Source organism: Melospiza georgiana, chromosome Z (assembly GCF_028018845.1).
Source record: "Melospiza georgiana isolate bMelGeo1 chromosome Z, bMelGeo1.pri, whole genome shotgun sequence".
In the NCBI taxonomy this organism is placed as follows: domain Eukaryota; kingdom Metazoa; phylum Chordata; class Aves; order Passeriformes; family Passerellidae; genus Melospiza; species Melospiza georgiana.
The window spans coordinates 2442154-2463419 of NC_080465.1; the positions used below are offsets into that span (position 1 = coordinate 2442154).

The 21266-nt window shown below is 41.0% G+C and overlaps 1 protein-coding gene across 1 annotated transcript in view; it reads right to left on the reverse strand.

Annotated features, from left to right (window-relative positions):
- Nucleotides 1-21266, reverse strand: part of VCAN (versican) — a 90031-nt gene that overhangs the window by 28056 nt on the left and 40709 nt on the right. The window contains exon 7 of the mRNA XM_058044319.1: nt 252-5747. Coding sequence (XP_057900302.1) covers nt 252-5747 — 5496 coding nt within the window. The remainder of the gene's footprint in view (nt 1-251; nt 5748-21266) is intronic.

Here is a 21266-nt window from a genome sequence, read left to right on the forward strand (position 1 = left end):
TCCAGTCTGATCCAGAGCTCCACGATGGAAAGTCACTGGGCTTGGGGGGTTTTTTTTTTTGGCACCCCCCCATCCTCTTCCACCTTGTGGGGGCCGCGGCCAGGCTGATTTCTCAGCCGGAGGGTGACGAGGTCCGTTGTCACTTCACGAGGAGCTCTGACTGTCACACCCCTCACCAGAGCCCAGGCAACCCCTCCACAAGGACCACAACACACATGACACCACAAGGGATCGCGTTTTGGGGAAGTTACCTGGAATTTGCACTGCCGTGCCTTCAACTGAACCCACACTGGTGCCAATCACGAAATCTGATCCGTTTGTGACTTCCGGGAGGGAAAATGATGAAGTCACGGTTTCCACAGTGCTCGGCTCCTCGGAGCCCAGCGCTGGTGGCTCCTTTTGGTAGGGGCTGTTCCCAGGGGCAATGCTGTTGGCTGCAATGTTAGAGGAGGTGGTTGTCATCTCCCCCTGGCCAAACAAGGCCGCCTGTGTTTCTGTGCCTCCATCCAAAAGCTGGGAGGGCGAGGTGAGCACTGTAGCTGCGTCCTGGCCAGGTTTAAATCCTTCACTTTCGATGCTGTTGGGTGAGTCTGAAACAGTTGTGGGCACGAGCCAGGGGTTCTGCCTCTCAGCAGTCCTGGCTTCCTCTTGGTGGGGATTATTGGCTCTCCCTGAGGAAGCTTCCACTTTTGTTGTGCTGACTTTTGGGATATCTGTGCTCGCTCTTTCTCCGAAACTCAGAAAAGCAGTAGGCAAGACATGTATTGATGGAGAATCTCCAGAAACAGCAGCTTCTTCCTCAGCAGGTAAATCAGTTGCAGGGGTTTCTGTCTCCTCCGTCCCACCTGTTAGAATCCTGCCAAACTGAGGAGTGCTTTCCGTGCTTGTGCTGTCCGAAACAGGCTCAGGAGAAAGCTCCAGCAGAGAGGACTCTGTTGCGTCAAGAAGGTCACTCGTGGGTGGTTTATATGTTGCTGTAATATCAGAACTAACCTCTTTGAAGATTCCTCTTGAGGAGTGATTGGACTGATGTGAATCCCTTGATGATGATGATGATGATGGTGATGCGCTGGTAATGATTGCCTCAGGGTACTCAGATACTCTGTTTACTAAATGAACAGTTACTGAGGATTGAGGAGCTTGAGAAACAGAATAAAAAGTCACTGGATCTGTCTCCTCATACTCTGCTGATGCTGATTTTGTGTTTGTGTACACCATGGCACGATTCCCTGCACCCTTGGTGGGTGACACAGTTGTCATCTGGGATGCTGGCTGTGTGGTGGCAACACTTAACTCAAGGTCACCAGTTGCCAAAGCCTCTTCTGGCTCACCAGTTACAACCGGTGTAAGAGAAGGAGCCACAGGCTGATTATCAGCCAGCTCTTCTTGGCCCATCCCAGAAAAGCCAGAGACTGTTTCGCTTTGCTCTGCTGTTGCTTGGCTGTTTGCTGAAGTACTGGGCTCATAGGTGTCTTCTGTGGGGCTGGTCACAACAGGCTGGGACTCAAGAGGCACCTGGGGGCTTGCCAGAGATGGCACTGTGGGAAGGAAAATGCCCAGTTGAGAGGGTCCCGTGGTGGTGAGAGTTTCTGTCGCAAAACTCATGTCATTCCCTGAACCCAAATCCACATCACCTGAGGTTGGTCTGTGCCCAGAGGTCACCAGCCCTCTACTTGGTGGACTGGATGTAGTCAGAGGAAGAGTGTCACCAGATCCAAGTGTCTTTTCTGTGGCTATGGAAAAGCTGGGAGTGGAATAATATTTCTCCCCTTCAGCTGTCGTGCTATCATCATAGCCATATGTTGACTGTGTGACAGGATTTGGCATAGTCTGCACACTTATTATATCCTCAGGCATTGATGTAGAGTGATCCATGTCTATAATAGTTGTTTCTTCTGGTGGGGTTTGCAGTCGTTCTTCAATCAGGGTAATATCACCATAAACAGAAACGTTCAAAATTACACTTCTTTTATCATCAATCATAGGAATAATTTTTTCATATAACCCAGTGTCGCTCGTTAGCTCCTCTGATGAAGCCGTCTTTGGATGAGCAGCAGATGGATTTACCAAAACCTCCGTTTCTTCTGTGAAAAGGGAGACTCGTCCCGTGATTGCAATCTGCGATCCATCTCTCGGAGTCTCTGTGGTCATAACTTTGGAATAAACAGGTCCAGGAACACTAGATGATACATTTAGTTCCACTTTGGAAGAGGTGGGTATTGAGAAATGGGAAAACGTATCAGGGGAAGATGAATCTGAAACACCAACCCAGCCAGATCCTTCCCCAGAGCCCTCAGGTAGCACTCTGCCCAGAGGTTTTGTTGCTGATGTTACAAGAAATTCCTCTGTTTCAGGACTGGAAGTTCCATTCAGTATAACAGATACAGGAGTTGTGCCACCTTTAATCAGAAAATGTGAATTTTCCTCCTGAGAAGCAGCTTTAGACGTGGGTGTTGTCTTATCTGTTTCATTTTCTCCTCTCCCATGGTCAGTTTCCTTTTCCTGTGGTTCTTCATTCGCAACAAAATAATGTGTGGTGTCTTCAACCTCTTCAGAGATGAAGCTCTTGGAGCTGTCTTCTGCTGAAGCTGAGGAGCTGGGGAAGGTGGAGGTGGGGAATGGGTCTACAGTTTCTGGCAGCAGCTCAGCTACAGCACTTGTGACTTCTTCATTAACTTCAACATTAGCTGGAGTGCTTCCTCGTTCAAAGTCCTGGGTCACATCAGTGGAAAGCCCAGATCCCATAGTTGCAGGGTGAGAAGTTTCAGGGCTTGAGGTACTCTTGGTTTTTTGGACAACGAATGGCACTACAGAAGGAAGAGCAGCAAGGTCGTCTCCTGACCCCTGTCCTGAAAACAGTGGATCACCAATGAGCTCATTATTTGGCTGTTTTTCTTCCTTAGGTGTCAGGAATGTTCTGGGAATATCTTTAGTAGGGAAAATGTTTTGCACCAGCTCTTCCTCTTGCTCTACAACTGTGACTGGAGAGCTTACGTATTTCCTTTCAATTGTTACAGCCTCAGTTACTCTGTCATCACTAAATGGCAAAAGTGGTTTTTTGACAGGTTCAGTTTCTAATTCCTTTTCTTCCAGGTAAGGACTGGGAGTTGGAACATTTAAAAATCCCAGATGTTCATGGCTAGGCTGTGTACTTTTAAAGAACGAGTCTGTTGTTGTTTCCTCAGAAGATTCCATAGCTTTTGGTGAAAATTCGCTTGCCGTCTCTTCCCCAGATTGTATCTCTTCCATCAAAGGAATCTTCGTTGTAAAAGTTCTCGCTGCCAGCTCATCAGCAGTTTTCTCCTCAGTTCTCACATCCCCTGCAGCCCCCATGGAGGTTACCTCATGTTCAGAACTTGTGACCTGCTCATCAGGATCTGTAGTGAAGGCAGGATACAGAGGTGATGTGCTGACAGCTTGCCTGTCATCCTTCTCCCACATTTCTGGTCTCCCACTAGGGGCAACTGCTGTTTCTGCAAATGATCCAGTGGATGAGTCAGGTTCTCCAGATCCCTGGTCAGTGATTGAGAAATGACCTCCAAGTATTTCTTCCGTAGGTCCATTAGACATAAGTTTTGTGGTGCTGCTGTCATCTTTGAATTCTTCCCCAGAGCCGTGCTCAATCAGGAAAATCTTGCCCAAGGAGACAGTTGAAGAACCAACTCTTGCATCTTTGCTTTCTGTAGATTCAGCTACTGCTTTTTCACTGCCAGTAGTACCATGTGTCACCAAGCCCTCATGAGGGTTGCTACTGACCACAGATGCTGGAGATGATGTGGCCTCACCCGTTTCTGAATCTCCGGTTTCAATTCCTGGTGCAATGTGAGATGCTATCTCTTTTGTGGAACCAGATTTTATGTCAGAAGGAGCTGTGTAGGTTGGTTTTCTTTCCGTGTTGAGTTCTCCTGGGTTTTTGGTACTAAACATATCCAGGGACGTCTGACTTTCTGCTCCAGACCCCTCTGTGAAGCTCTCTGACCAAGTACTCAAAACTGTTACTGCAGGTTCATCTGTTCTTGCATGTTTTTCGTACTCTGTTGTTGCATCCTTTGGTGAAGCATCATCTGTGCTGTAAATTTTTCCTTCATACATTTCTGTTTGTGTTTCAGTGACAGGCCTTAACGGGACTGAAGTCAAAGTAGCAGACTCAATGACAAAATCTGTGTCTCCAGAACCTGGATCAATAAATGGGGAGCCAATACTTACCACTCTGCTTGTGGAACCCCCTGAAAATATGTCTGCAGGCTCTTCTGCTGATCCTTCATTTACAAAAAGCTTCTTCTCCCTCAAGAGAGGAACGGTGGTGACCTTTTTGATTTCAGAACTTATGGTACCTGGTACTGTTTTTCTGAGGGGCTCGTGACTTACAGTTCTGACTTCACTTGTGGTGCTCCCGAGTTCATTCAAATCCAAGTTTTCCTCTGCAGCAGTAGCTGAATTTTGGTGACCTGCGTAAACAGTGGTGTGCATTTCTCTTTCATCATCAATATTCTTTTCAGTTACAAGAGAGCTGGCAAGCACTTTTTCCGTAATTAGCTCAGACACAGAGTTGGTGGCAACAGTTACTTGAGGACTTTGATCAAAGGCAGGATAAGGAGTACTTATAGCTCTGGGCAAAGCAGAGGTGATTCCTGAATCAGTCACAGAAAATTCTGTCAGCAGTGCTGTGCCGGAGCCCAAAGAAGTGTCTTGCATTGAGAGTGTTTCTGTTACTGCTATTTCCTCTGTTACAGTGATGCTGTCTTTCACATCTCCAGAGCCTTCCAGCACCATAAAAGAAGCAGCACTCATCTCAGGCTTTGCTGTATGACTTGTTTCCAGAATGTTTTCAACAGGGGAATTTGCATTAAGTTTAAGAGTTGTTCTATAATGGTCTCCCGGAGCAGGGGTTGCCTTTTCTGAAATAAGGTCAGTTACGGCATTGTCTACTGTAGCAGGAATAAAAACTGCCTCCAGAGAAGCAGTCACAGCAGAACTTTCCACAGTAAATGCATCAGGAGAAGATGTTATACCAGAACTTTTTTCATCATCTTCCTTTCTTGACCCTGTCACAACATCTAAGACCGAAGTGGACAGATCAGAGTCAGTGGAGCCATCTCCAGAGAATTCACTAGGAACCAAAAGCAGGTTTTTGCTATCCTTAGTGGAGCTCTCCTCAGTTCCCTGCCAGGCCATGGTCTCTCTGCTGTTTTGCAGAGACTGCTCGTGTGAAGAAGTGGTGGCCACTGATTTATCTGTTGTCACAACTTCAGACTCCCCACTATAGACAGGTTCTAACATTGCAGCCCCTGAGGTTGGTTGCGTGACCTCAAACGGCCCCATCACCTCTCCAGCTTTGCTTGGTTGCATAGTACCAGAAGCTTCAGGTTCATTAATGATGAATGTGTTTGTCTCGTTGATTTGGGAAAAGGTGACGTTTTTGGAATGGGCAACGCTTTCGATTTGGTCACTCCTGGCTTCCTCAGCTTTTGTGCTCTTGGGTGCACTGGTGACCTGCTGCTTGCCATTGATGAACTGCAGAGCTGGAGGGGTTGTAACATCAGTAGTGTTTTCACAGTCTTCGTCGTCTTCAAACTCTGGATAGTTTGGAAAGAAAGGATCCAGTATTATATATTCAGAGGAATCCTGCACAGAGTCTGAAGTACAGGGTTCAGTCTGAGCTGACTCTGCATCACTGTGGGTTTCATCTATTGCATGAGGAAGCATGTGGCGATTGAACAGATCCAAAAATTCATTCACCGGGTGATCTGCAAGAAAAAGAGAGTTTTTCATAATCCCTAAGTAACAGCAGACACACGAAGTACAAGCAATCCATTGGAGAAGAAAAAAAAACAAACAAACAAAAAATCTGAAATTCAACAATTTGTTGCAAATTCAGTGTGTTCTCCTGTTGACACAAAGTTAAACTCTGCCATGGGGTGTGATTTTCTAGTTGGAGCCTCTCTGTATATTGAACACATTGGTTATTCTAGTCTGCTGATTGCCAATGCCCTTGGTCCCAAACCCATGCCTGAGTTACCCGCTCCTACATTTTCAGCAAAGATGAGGAATGGACAAGAGGAAAACCACTTTTCAGACCAACTTGCTACAACTGCTTCCAGGGATTTAGAACAGTAACTGACCTCTACCAATAACTGAACCTAGGCAAAGCTAAGCAAGGCAAAGTCTAAAATAAAATAAGACACAAAAATCTCCCTCTGCATCTCCCTTTTCCTTATACTATAGAGTAATTCAGATTACTAGGAACACCATAACACCTACATCAATCACTCTGCACTAGACTTGGACCCTAGGACAGTGAATAAAGTCTTATTTTACATAGCTGCTGCTACTTGGAATTTTAAAGCATTATGCAGCAAATGAGAAAAAATATCACAGATTCAAAGGTCAACTCCCACTCAGAGGGTAACATGACTGAAGTCAAGTAATTTTCTTCTGTTTACCACTAACTTTGAATTATTTACATACTCCTACAGGTTGCAAACCTCTCAGTTTTTTTCTAGGTGGCATATAAAGGGGAAAAAAGAAGATTAAGAAGGCAAGATTTTAGCTGCAGAAAGCCTTGTGAATTCCTCCAAGATTTATGATCCCAGATTCCATAGACACTTTTTAAACTTGCCCTTTCAGCACAAACATTGCTTCAAACCTTCTGTTCCAGACAATGGAAACTATCCTAATTAAAATGAAATTAAAAAAAAATAAAAATTAAAAAGAAGGACACAACAGACTCAGAAACAAGCCCCAATATTTCAAGCTTGGCCAACTGACTTGAAATTGTAAACCTTGTGCTGAAATCCTATTCCATGAGTGTTTCTTTCTTCTGGAGCTATGTTTATAACCCTTTTGGCCAGAGGGGATCACTTTCTTGCTGGTACAAGCTGGAATGGCCAATGGAGCTTTGCCCACATCTGCCAGGAGAGGATCTGAAGCAATTGACAGGACTCCTGCCTGCGAGCACTGTCAGCAACCACTGCTTCCTGAAAAAATATCTGCAGTACGTGACACAGCTCGGCTCTTAAATCAAATCTCCCTCACTAAAACCATCCACAAGTCATAAAACAATGAGAGCTTGAGGTAAAGCACTTCATCAATTTGGAGTAATTCCCCCACCTATGAAGATCATTTAACCTCTGTGACTACTGAGTCCGCAGAGACAGAGCCATCAGGTGATCATTCTGGAAAGGAATGTATTCTATCAAGTCAAACTGACACAGAGCACTACGAGGGGTTCGTGATTCTCTGGCCTGGGCTGGCTTGTGTGTGCAAATTGACTTCAATTTGGTTTTGAAAAGGTCACTGCAGCTCCATTGAGAATTAATGTTCTAATACCTCACGCTGTGTTTACAGCTGAACTCATGAAGTATTACTGGATCTCAGCTTTGCTAAAGCTCCAGCTGAAGAATACAGAGAATAAATCACCTTCAGCATTGTTTGTTTCAACTACAGTGTCAAGTCTGTGCAACACTAAGCTCAGGGCTGCCAGTGCAACGAAAACAAAGGTTGTTTTTAACCTTGTGCCTGCCTGGCTGTTGTGCATTGCTCAGAGAAGCCTGGTGTTTACCACGTGCTATGACAGCTCTATTAGATGGCTACAGAACTGAGATTTCCTCTCCCTCCCTCACGTGTGCTTGTTGGGAGTTACTTTATGCAATGCTTGCAAAGAATGAATGCTCTTCTCCAGTAAATTAGAAATATTGAGAGAGGCTGCCCAGTCCTGCAGAAGAATAAATTTTCTGCAGCAATTTACTTGAGCTCTAAGAGATCTCCCTTTCAAATTTTGTGAAAAGCAGGGATTTGGTAATCTCTCCAAGACTGGCAGCATGACTTTGAGGAGCATGTCTAACAACACCCCTTTCAGAATCCACGAATCTCAGCAAAGGGCCACCCTGGACACACTGAGAAACCATGACTTCATAAAAGCAGAAGTTTCACTTCAGACAGAATTTCACACCTTCCTTTCAAATCTGTGCATGCAAGAACCCATGGGAATTCAGTCAGTGAGAGAGGAATGGCGAGGCAGAGCTGATGGGGAGCTCTGAGAGCCTCTGATTTTTGGTAGATTCACTATAAAATAACTGCACCCACACACAGAAATTCGAATGGCCAGGAAAGAAGCCTTGTGCTGTGTGAACTGCCAAGGAGGGATGTGCATAAACAACCTGGTATGCCTTAAAGATTAATTATGATTTCACACACAGCAATCAAGACCGTGAAACAAAGCGTGCAGTTTTGCACAGAAATTGTACATTTGAAAAAATAAATAATTCATAAAGCCTGGATGGGCTGTAATTTGTAGGAGGGCACCATGGCTAACAAGGTCTGACCAACAGTGCAGAATTTCTGCAGCGGTGCACACCTGGGAGTCCCTCAAATTAGTAGCTCACACCAAGTCATTTATGGTAGGCAATAAATTTAGTGAACAACATCTGTTCCAAACTCACCTAGAAGACAAATACAAATTCTTACACATGCAGAGATCTCTATCAGACCCTGCTTTTACTTTGTTAGCTTTTTCAAGATCTCACATGCCAGAACAATCCACATAAAAGAACCTTAGGAAAAGGTATGATATTCTGATAATAAGCTTTCAGGAGGCTCTTTCATTAAATAACAAGCATCTTTGGAAGTCTTTTTTTTTAATATTTTGGTTTTTTCCAAAGAAAAAATAACAAGATTTTCAGGAGATAGCAAAGAATGTAATTGATTTTTTTAAAATTCTTTGTTTTTAATTAGAAATTCTTTTGCTTCCTACAAGTTTGATTATTCAGTGTTAGGATTCAGGTTGCTCAGGGTTAAGAGCAATGAAAAATGCTCTATAACTCCTGAGATGACAAATAATCTACATAATGATGTGGCTCATACATCCTTGTCAACTGGGTATAAAACACTGGGATGAAAACCTACCATAAAACATTAATATAGAAGAAATACTAAAACAGAAGAAATATTTATCTGTTGAACTGGTTTGTTAGACCCTGAGGGTAGGCTCCTGTTTATTTCACACCCATTCCTGCTGCAGGTAAGCACACACAGACCAAAGACTACTAAAAAAGAGACAAAACCAGGACTTTAAAGGGAAGGGTTTTGTCTATCAAATATGCCTATCAATAGTTCATGGCAAAGAAGCCAAGAGGAGCCCTTCTTCAAAGAGGTGCTTTGTTATTCTGGCTCCAAGCGAAGGAAAGTGAAAACAAGTAGCTCAAAAGGAGAAAAAGCCAAGGGCTGTCAGCTCAGAGTGCCAACCCAAACAAGTCCTGGGAGAGATTTATCAGCAGAGCCTCTCTTGGAGGGAAGTGATGAGGGGTGCACTGGAATGGAGATGGAAAGCATGGCTGTATCCAGCCTGGAGTGTTCCTTAATCCATTTAATACACCTAGGTGCTCTAAATGACCTGCAAGGAGCAGGCATCCATCTCAGCAACAGCTCCTCTATGAGAGAAATGGAAATCCCTCTGGCTACAGGGTGGTTTCAGCCTGCTGCTGCACATAACCACAGAGCCACGGACCAAGGGGTCATTAATTCACCCCACAACCCTCCCAATCCACCACGGCTGGTTCCAAACCCACGCCAGTTTTCCAGTGGATCACACAGAAAAGCTGCCTCCCTGTTGGCGCTGCACCAGAGAATGCTTGCACACATCCAGAAATGTGTAACGGGCAGCAATAGTTCTTTTCTTGAGAAGACTTTTAATATTCTGCAGAGAGCTTTTCCAAGACCATCTTTGAGGGGGCAGGCAGTAAAAAAGCATTTTCTCTCTCAAAACCCATCAGATAAGCATCTGAGGAAGAATTAATGGGGAGTTAAATAGAAAACATATTATGATGTTTTCCAAACTTTCGAAACACGAAGTATTTCATTCAGAAGACTTATGGTTTTGTGAAGTTCCTTTCAAAATGGGGCTCTTAACATCTAATCTGGCGTCCTGCAGATATTGGAATTTCACACTTCTGCAATTCGTGAACTTATTTCTTCTCAACTTAAACTTCTGCTCAGTTTTTTTGTGAGCAGCAGTACAGCTCAGTCTTTTGTAGAAGGACTAGAGGTCTGATAAGGCCATGAGACCTATCAGAGGCTCTAGGATGAGGAAAGACTTAAATCACCTCTGTGTCGTGCCCGGACTCCCCTGAACCTCAGCTCTGCCAGGAACCTGATCCACAGCCTGCGCGGATTTGAGAAGCTTTATGACCACGGCTTGCTGAAATTCCTACAGCAAGGAAAAAACCATGCAAAACCTCAACGAGTTCCACAGGAATGCGTCAGTTTCATTGAATATATTCTGTTTTAAAAGCATGGTGAGGAAATAAAAAAGGGATTTGAAAAGCTGTGCCCAGAACAAAAAAAAAAAATCTAAACCTTTCTATTAAGTAGGATGTTCTTTCCCCTTAAGATACTGCATTCAAATTGGAACAAAACAATTCAATTTTACAAAAATAAATAAATCTGATAATATCTTTTGCGCTGTTTTGCTTCACAGAAGAGGTTTGATTTTGTTGGTATTTTTCAATGTATATTGTTCTTTTCATTTAATTTTTTACAATAAATAAATAAATTATTTTGAAATACAGATATTTCCTGTTGAACCAAAATCCCAATGCGATTCCTCTACCTTGTGCCATATTGTAGTATCATTATCCCACCTAAGCATGGTCAAAGTGCAACAGTGCTCCAGGCATAACCCTTCTCTTCAGGAAAAAGTAGGAATACTGCCAAGGAGCTGGTCCAAGGCATTAGAGAAACATGGCTACTATTATACACAACTAAGCCAAAAAATTTTTTAAAAAATTTAAAAATCCAGAAATAATTACATTTTTTATGCTTTTAATCCTTCTAACTCACATTAACATGACTAGTATACATGATGAGGTCTGGTAAAATCCAGATCTTGATTACTGTTCTCTCTAAGTAAACAAAAGGTTTTATTTAGCTCACTTTAAAATGTTTCCCAGCTGGACATATATATTTCTAAAATTTTGTTACCTTTGGCTCCCTTTAAAAATCCTCAAGGACACAAGGCAGGTTTCAATAATTTGAGGTTTGGATTGTCTTGGGGTTTTTTTAACCTTCTAAATTTTATCAAAATTTACATTTTGCTATCGCTCTGAGAGTCAAGAGAGATTATTACATTACACACATATGTATAAATTTACCTTGCACAAAAGTCTCAGTGACTCAGGTAATCTGCTGGGAGAAAGTATTTGTAAGGAGTGACTTTTGCACAGCTGGCTGGGTAGGAGTTGAAAGCAATTCAAGGTGGGTGGTCAGTCTTGCCTACTGAAATTCACTTATCCAGTCCTTCTGCTTTACCATATTTGGGGCTTTTCATGCAAAATCCGTGAGTATCACTTTCTGGCATTTCTTTTTACGGACAGGACCCCAGGCTGGAGCTGGAGGCCACAGCCAGAGGCACCTGTGGGGAGTGGGTGTCACTTAGGGGGACATCTGCTCTGCACAGGGCTCTGGGTTTGCCCTGCCAAACTCCAGAGCAGCAGGCAGGATGATGCAGAAACCATGTCAGAAGGAAAGGAACTCTTTTATTATAAAAGCACATTACAGGGCCCTCTGGCAATTCCTGGTGTTTCCTTTGTTCTTCTCCCCCGCGCCCGACAGTAAATTTGCTAAAAAGAAGCAGACTGAGGGAAATGTCAAGTTGTTAAAAATGGCAGCTTTGCTGTGAGCCCCAGCACGGGCAGGGTACAGCTCCCTGGGCAATGCCTGGAAATTTGTCATGCAGCATTCTGAGGGCAGTCACATTCCCGCTTCATTTCTGCTCCAACGTGTCACCAACTAAACACGACTCCAGCCCGTGGAGCCTCCTCCCGGGCTCGAGCATCCTTCCAAGGGCAACATTTCCCTCACTGCCTACAGAGAAGACAATTCTGCAGCTCTGCAGGGCTAAACAACCCAAACCCAAACAGCTGCCGTGCGATAAATCATTTTTCTCCAGACGGAGCCCAAAGCAAAGCAAGGAGTCAGACTGCATCTGACTGAGCTGGTGTGCCCCAGTGTGTGCAGAGGGAAGTCCAACTCTGCAGGAAAAGCTGGTTGGGAAAGAGCATCTGCTCACCAGAATGACTTCATCCGTTGTTTCATGCGTGATATTCCATGACTGAGGTGGAAACACTGAGGCACCCATGAATTTTGGGCTTTCCTGTGCCACTCCACCACCATCCCTTCGTTACATTTACATCCTGCTAATTGTTTCAAATGTTTCTGCCATGAGACAGCTGGCACAAGAAAGAACCAGTTCTGGCCCTACCAATACGGGGAGAGAGTGTCCCCTCCAGCAAGAATCAAAAATTGACTTACCACAACATAAATTTGGGCACAAGTCAGAATACTACACTTAGAATCTCAAGGCATACGCCACCCTTTGACTGCACCTGTGGCTGCTCAGGGCTGAAAGAAATATTCTTTCTCCTCTTCCTTTTTCCACTAATACTGGAAAAAGGAATCACTTGGCATTAGGGAAAAAAAAAAAAAAAAAACAAAACAAACTTACAGTACACTCCTTAATGTGGCAGTTTGGGGAAAAAAGTAGATTGACATCATATTATTTTAGGAGTAATAAAGGTTGGTTTATGTACAAGGCATGTACTAAATTTTTCTTTCTTGATTTGTCTCACGAGAGGAATTTTATGTGGCAGAAATAAAGCCAGAGAATACTTTACAGTTCAAGCTCTAAAACAGACAGTGGTGTTTGTATAGGTGAGTGTGAGTGTATGTGTGTGAGGGGAGAAAGAGAGGAAAAGAGTAAAACAGCAAGAAAAAAAGGAAAAGGAAAAGGAAAAGGAAAAGGAAAAGGAAAAGGAAAAGGAAAAGGAAAAGGAAAAGGAAAATACACAGAATGTCTTTTTTTCCAAGAACTGAAGCTATGATGACAATTACCCACCTGCTCTACCCCAAAATGCTCTTTTTACAGCTATCTGGTGACATTTATTCCACTTATCATTATGATTTTCTGGCATTTTATCCCCTACTATTTCTCAAGCATTTTTTCATGTACCTCATAAGCACATTTTTAATATAATGCCTGCACAAGCCCACTGGTCGTGCAGCAAGGAACCAAAATCACATTCTTTAGCTGCAGCCCCTGCTCTTTTGGGGCATTATTTTGAGAAAATAGTCATGTCGCAACACCAATCTTTCCCCAAGGCAAATATATTTTTTTAAGTTTCATTTTTCTTCATTGAAATGTGACTAAAATTTTGTTTGGGGCAAATCAGTCTTGGCACGTGCAAAAGTAATTGAGTTGCTATAGAAGTGGCAGTGATAGCTCAAGGTACTGCTGTATCTACAAAACTTCTTACATGCAAGTGAGTGTTAGAATTCATATTTAGAGTGAATACATACATATATATTGATATATGTGGCAAAAGGATTTTTGCATCTAGATCTTAATCCTGTACTTTGCAACTATTACTCAGGAGATACAGAGTGGATTCTGGAAAAATTTAATTGATTATTCTCAGTATCATCCTTTGCTTCTGAAAAAAAAATAAAAAAGGTGAAAATGTTATAAATTTATCTCCGTGCGTTAATAAAATTGTTTTGGTTATAAAACACCTGAAGCAGCCCAGGGATAAACCACAGGTTCTCAGTTAAATCAGCATAAATCTGTAAGCTCCCCTCTGCTGCAGCTGGAGTGACACAAATGTGTCTCCACCAGACACAGTTTCAAACAGTGCCTACAGAACATGAGTGTTTGTTTAACCATAGAATCACATAATTTTTTCTCGCAGTAACTTTTTTCATCTCGGTTTTCTTTTCTGCTTTGTTTTGGTTTTTTTGTTTTTTTTTTTTTTTTTTTCCCTGGCAAAACTGGAACATTTGTTCTGGAAAAATATTAATTTGTTTTTAGAAACACTTGGGGGTTTTCAGGAAAAGGCACTTGTGTTGGACACCACTCGAGAACAAAGGTTTTAAACCAACTACAGCTAAAAATAGATGCCTTGCTGTGGTAGTATAACTGCACCACTGAAAATCAGCAGAGGGAGACATATTTTTGACTGTAAGGTACTGCCACAAACCCCATCATGTGCCAACATGGTAATACTGCTGCAGAATTAGTTCACAGCTGGCAGGCTCTGTATGTGGTCAGAATAAACTGAAAAAAAAAAAAAAAAAGAAAGAAAAAAAAAGAAAAAAAAATGTATAGATAGGCCAGGAAGTAAAACAATTCAATTAAAGTGTGAACAAATACTCTTCTGAAGAACATTTTGGGTTAATCCTTGGTCCTGTCAGTTGGAACAAGTGCCCACAGCATTTCCCAAGGACTCATGAATTTTGCTTCTAATGTTCACTATTTACCTAGACATGTGACTGGAAACTCACTTCAAGCCAGAGTGGTGAATATATAAGTAAGCCCAGAATCATTTTACTCACCACTTTCAAGGAAAAAAAAAACAAAAAAACAAAAAAACAAAAAAAGCAATGGTTTAGGAAAAAATCCCACAATGAAATACAATCAAAAATCTCAGTGCTACTCTGTGTACTTATAGGCACATTCTTTGCTGCTATTCTGGCAAAAAGCAACAAAAAAATTACATCAAATATGTGGAAATTCCTTTTCTAATGCCAAAAAACCTCCCACTGAAACTATGGGATTCCTGCTTGATGAGGTGCTACATGTAAAATCCAAGAGTATGGTTTAAAGTTAAAAACTAATATTTCTTGTGCACTCTTTGAGCTAATGATGGGTATCAAAAAGCTAATGAAGTATAAGCAGAGGTAATGCCTAGGCAGGCAGGGACTACTGCAGGACATTCCTGACCAGGAATGAAATTCCAACTGCTTTTCTCCTCCTCAGGAAGCTGAAAGTTTTCATACTGAATCCTCTTCATTCAAGAAAAGCAGTAATACATGACAAACGTAACACTCTTCTTGTCAGAAAAGTCCTAATGATCAGCTTGGGAAAAAAAAATTACTCTATAAAGAGAGATTAATAACTTCAGCAACATGTTCCCAAAGACAACACAAAATATTAACCAGCCAGTCTGCACACATCCTCACTTACAGCAGGAAAATATTCTGAAAGACACCAGTGGGCATTTTGTATACTACTGATCAAATTTATCACTTAATCACTTCAAAAAACAAGGAAGATTTTAAAAGGCTGTCTGGATTAGCAAGGAATAATCCACTAATTAAACTGAAAATGTGAAAAAAAAAACCCACCACTGTAAATTCCATATTAAGAAAGTTACAATCTGGACACATTCAGAAAAGTTTGGTACAGAAAAACACTTTCCTCATTAAAAAAAATAAAAATTAAGTCATATTGCATCACCATGTAAAAGACAGCTCATCTTTTCTGCAGTAGGACTTTCTCCACATGTAAACAAAACCTCTAAAAGGAATTCCTGTTCTTCACAACAGAAGTATGAAAAACTACATTGTACCTATGAATAAAATTCCTTCATTTCTCTCATGAATAAACAAAGAGCCATAAGAAAGCTGGAAATGTGTAATCCCTATGTCTAGATCTGAGACGTCTCCTTGGATACAATGCAAAAACAGCTGGGAATGTGTAGGCATCCTCTGAACAGCATTTAATGTGAGGGCACTGTTCCTTGTATCTATGGAAGTCCAGCAAGGAATGTGGAAAGAGAAATTATTGTTCTATAATACGTCTTTCTTCAGGAAGAGCCAGAAACAGTGGCCTAAAGACCACTTGTTAATTCAGTTTTAGCTTCTTGTGAAAATTTCTAAGCATCAAGTTTCAGCTCTGTTGGATATGGGGCTGGTGGGGTTGGTTTGCTTTTTTTTCCCCTTTGTTTTGAGAAAAGGAGAAGTGCACAAAAAAGCTTGAATTTATTACAATTACTTGGTTATTATTTTTGCTTTCATACAAGACATCGCTACTGTTCCGTTTTAAATGCAAATTATATGGGATGGTGTACAACCTATTTTAAAAAGCCCTCCATACCACCAGCTTAAAAAAAAAAACAAACCACTATTCTAATATAGAAAACTCCCAACTGGTTTAGTTAAACAACAGATCTACCAGTTTGGATTGAACTCAAACGTGTTCTGAAGAAAAATAATCCCCTAATTATACAGTGACCCAGAATCTGCAAAGTGTTACGAAGACATTGTGATACCTACTATCCCCACATCCCCACCAGCACAGTTCTGCTCTCAATCACCTCATTGGAATTACTGTGGTGTAATTACACTGGGGAAGATGAAATCAGGATCTGGCCACGTTGCTCAGCCTTTAACACTCCAGTTACTCCAGGCACAGGAAGAACGTGGCCAACTCTACAGCAGGTTTTATGAAGAATAGAGGGAGTTCGGTCATCCAGGATGTGAAAATTACTCTAGTCAGACCTGCTTCCCTGGGAAATGAAGTTGAGAACATGACAGTTGATAAGGAGAAAAGCCAGCCCTCCATTAAGGAAAAACAAAAAAAAAAAGGAGATTTTTGCATTTAATAAGGTGGGAAATTGGTCCTGCCCATGCGAGGCCACTTTTGCTGCTGCTTCAGGATCCCACCAGAAATTAATTCAGGTCAGCCGAGCTGCAAGACAGAAGCTTTCCTTACAGTAAACCTTGATTTGAAATAGGTCCTGTAAAGAAACCATGGCTTTCAGTAGAATATGCCCTTCATTTGGGGAAAAAAGAAATGGTGGTTTCAGCACACAAAAGACAAAGAGAGACTTCTGCTGAAGGGGAGGAGAGTAACACAATAATTAGCAAAAAAAAGGCACACCAAAAATTCCACCTAGCTCATGTGTGTATACCACAAAAATGGTATATAAAATATAATATATATAATATATGTTATATAATATAATATATAATATAATATATAATATAATACATTATATATAACATATAACATAAAATATATAATATATAATATATAATATATAATATATAATATATAATATATAATATATAATATATAATATATAATATATAATATGTAATATATAATATATAATATATAATGTATAATGTATAATGTATAATGTATATTATATTATATATCATATATAATGTATATTATATTATATATAAATATATCTATTAATTATATATTAATTAATTATTTGTGCTTGCTGGCAAATAATCTCTGTGGTTATTTGATATATTAATATATAATATATAAAACAATATAATTATATAAGATAATATATATTATAAATATATCTTAATATATTATTATATAAATATTATTATATTAAGATATATTGTATTATATATTAGAAATATTAACATATATTAATATATAAATATATTGATCTATAATGTACAAAATAATTAATATATAATATAAAATAATTAATATATATAATATATAAAACAACCAGAGAGATTGGTGGCCAGCAAGCACAAATAAAACACCTTAAAGGAGAACAGTGTGGGTACAGATGAAGAGAGATGGAAACCTGGATGCTGCAAACTTCCAGGGTGTCCCTTGCAATGCCTGGAAGAGGCAGGGCCAGCATCTTCCCTCTCAGCACATTCCCACTCCCCCATCAGGAACCACCAAAAACAGGGGCTGAGCAAGAGGACGTGGTCATTCTCTGAGACTGAGCAGAGAAATAATAAAAGTATCAAGGGATAAGTGTCAGGAAGAAAAAGGACCTATTCAGGCTAAAGACAATGCTGGCAAGCATAAGCACGGGTATAAACTGGCCAAGGAGCTCTTCAGGCAAGATATTAGAATCAGGCTTAAACAGAGCCATGAGGATCTTTGACAGCCCTTGTGAAGACAAGAAGATTAAATGAATTTTAAGGCAAGGCCTAAGATGGACCTGAAAAGACTCTATTCTGCCTCCTTTGTTCATGTTTATGACTATGACTCATTACCATCCTGCATTTCATTCAAATTTTGCTTGCCCTCTCACACTGCTAAGACAGAAATATGCATGTCAGAGAATTACATGTTGAAACACAAAGGTTTGTAACCTCTTTCCATAAAAATCCACATCCACAAAGCACAGGCTCCTGCAATTTCACTCTCTTCAAGGCTGGAGGGGACAAGAAACCAGACAGAGCTGGTGTGAGTCCCAGGGTCCAACAAACACTTTGAAACATATTCACTGAATAAAGACTTTCAAATATCTCCAAAAAACGCAGGTGTGCAAATTACTCCTGATTCAGACAGGAGTTATGTTTCCAGCATCCCCCCAACCACTGTTAAACAACACCCCCACAAGCATTTTTCAGCTCATAAAAGCTTTATGAGCTGAAAAGTTCCTTCAGGTTTGGTTGGTTGGGTTTTTTTTTTTAACTTTTCCCAGCTGCTAATCCATGACCTTCCAGCACCAGCAGCAGCACTGGGAAACATCCGAGCTGTGAGGATACAACAGGGCACGAGGTGGCAAATCCTGAATCCTCATAGAGAAGGACAAAGTCCTGTGTCCCGGCTGATGCCATGGGAAGCTCTCACTGCAGGGGTGTTTGGCTTCCTCACTCTCACGATTCCAAGGGAAAAACTCCTGGTTCCACTCCAGTGGATGGAGGTCCCAGGCCCCTTCCATTCTGAAACACGTGTGTGGCCCTTTCTGTAGCATAAAAGGGGATGTTTCCTCATGTGCAAGGATGTTTTCCTCATTAATTGAAATACCTCCCTGAGATCTGCCCATGGGCTGTCAGAAAAAACAAGTCTTACTACCCAGATTAATTTGCGCACCCGCCCCATGTTTGCCCACATGGGAGTGTGTGGATTGTTTGTACATTTTCTCAATGAAAACTGCTGTATTCCTACACAAACCAACAGCTTTATCTGTTCAGCTCTATGTTCTTTCTTATCAGCCCTAGAACACGTCCTCTAGAATTCAAACTGAGTTTGACCTTCCAGAATTCAAACTGAGTTTGACCTTCCACCAGGCCTTCAAATTATTTCTGTTTCCATGCCTTGTTTTGTTTTGTTTTTTTTTAATCTAAAAGTAAACTTCCTTTATGAGAGTTTTCATTGACCACAAGCATGCATTTTAAAAGCTAAGAGTAAAGTTATTTATCTCTAGAATAAGAAAAAGTCCTCTAAAAGAACCTTCTTCCGGTCTAATAAATAAATGTAAAGTCTTAGAAATTATAATATTTAATATCACCTTCCAGTTACTGTACTACTTTATATTAAGGGGGAAGTGTGTATGAGACAGAAAAATATCCTTGCCCCTTTATTTAACTGAATTTAACTCCACACCTTTCGAGTGCAGCTTCAGCCTGCAGTGATAGTGAAGAATAACATCCCCCTGAAATTCCATACATCCATAACACATTCCGTGTATCAACAGCACATTCCAGCCCAAAGACTTCAGAGAAGCTGGTGCCAGCCTGGTGAGGGTTTGAGGAAGAGGAGGAGGAGGAGGAGGAAGGCACAAGGAGTCCTTCCTGCCTCTCCTCCCACCTGAGCTTGGCCACAGGTGAGCTCACCTGAGCCAGGGCTGCAGCCACCACCGCAGGCTCTCTGTCCTGCTTGATGGAAACTGCTAAAAAATACCTCAAAATCTCAAGAATTCACACGTTTAGCACAGCCTTTCTCTTCCACGTGGAACGTGAAACACTGCTCCTGCCTGACAAAGCCTAATGGCACCTCCATGGAGCACTTAAATATTATTGTGCCCACGCTGTGGACGGCAAATGGAGCTGCAGGGAGCAATATTCAGCTGTGTAATAGCAAGGTTTTTATTGTAATTGAGTGATAGGAAACAAAACATGGTGCTGAATTTCTGCTGAGCCCTGCCTCACTGTTAAACTGTTGCTTCTGGCAAAAGCTGAATAACAAGGAGGTGAAGAATGAGGGGGAAAGAATAATCTCATAAATAGTTCCAGCACTTCTGCAAACACAAAAAGGAAAATATATTCGTTTATAGACAATGCCATCTATATATAACCTCTCATTATAATTCCTATTTGAAACAGTTATTACTTCAAGGGCTTTGGTAAGCAAGCTGTCCTTTCTTAGGAGGCACTTTTGGACTCTTGAAAATCAGTGAAGGCCTTCATTTATAAACCTCACAGATTAACTTTATCTAAAAGTAATACCATGTATTACCTTGAAAACATGCCAAAGGAGGGAAAACCCTTTGTTTTATCGGAGATGTAATGATGTAAACTGTATTTACAATTTCCAAAGGGCTAAGAATAAAAAGCCAGAAGTAAAGTTTACGTAGTTCTTTATGACAGTGGATCAATTCTCAAATAAAGAGTGATAGAATAAGAAGTTAAACTACATCCCACTGAAAGGCATATATTGGTAAAATTTGCCAAATTCATTCCTCTTCATTACTCCCTATATGGATTTCCTTCAGCACAAAGAAAACTTTATGGACTAAGAACAATGAGGGGAAACTGGGTCTGACAGGATTTTTCAGATGTTGTCTTTCATTTCTGTAGCAATAAAGTAAATCAATCCAATCCCTCAGAGAGAATAAATCTTTGGCAGTTCTAACTGAGTTTGGGGTCAGTAGGTAGAGGGTGCCTTTAGTCTGTGGACAGCCAAGTGGGGGAATTCCCACTGCCAGGGCCTGAAAACAGAAAAATGAAGAAAATTCCTCTCTAAAATTGCACTAGACACATGATGGGTCTCTCTGTGTTTAAAGAGAGCACAGATAGTGCCATATGACAAATTTAATAACATTTCAAGACTATTAACGTCTTTCCTCTCCTCACAGAAGAAATAGTTCTTAAAGGCAGATTTTTAAGGATTTATAACTTTATGTCTGCTTACACACACCCTGACACATGCACATCTGTATGTGAGAAATGCATGCACAGCTTTGAAAATTTGTGAAGATGAAGAAGACAAACCCTGAAGAAAGTTTGTCCTAAAGACCTGATCACCCAAGGCAGAGTAAGAAAGAGCAGTTATGAAAAGCATCTGCACACTCTGCCCTTCAGATAATCCACTTTGAACCAAATCTAATTTAATGAAACACAGTACCCACACTATTCTGAAAAAAAAAAAAAAAAAAAGGTGTAAAATGGGGCTCTTCTCAATGTAGATGCAGAGAAATCCTACATCCACACCCTTCCAAACCATTCTACTTCTTCCCATCGCCTGGAACACGCAGCACAACCCACTCCCCTGTAGGAAATAAACTGCAGCACAACTCAAACCCCTACTACTCATCATTAAGTCAAATTAAATGAATTTCCATAGGTGCAAAAGGACTTAATATGTGGGTTAAGTCTTGTCTTCATAAATTACCCTACTGCTCTGACTTACTGGATTGTATCATTGAACAGAGACTCCCAAGGCACTGGTAACATCTAAAGACAAAATAAAGATAATATACCACAGAAACAAAAGT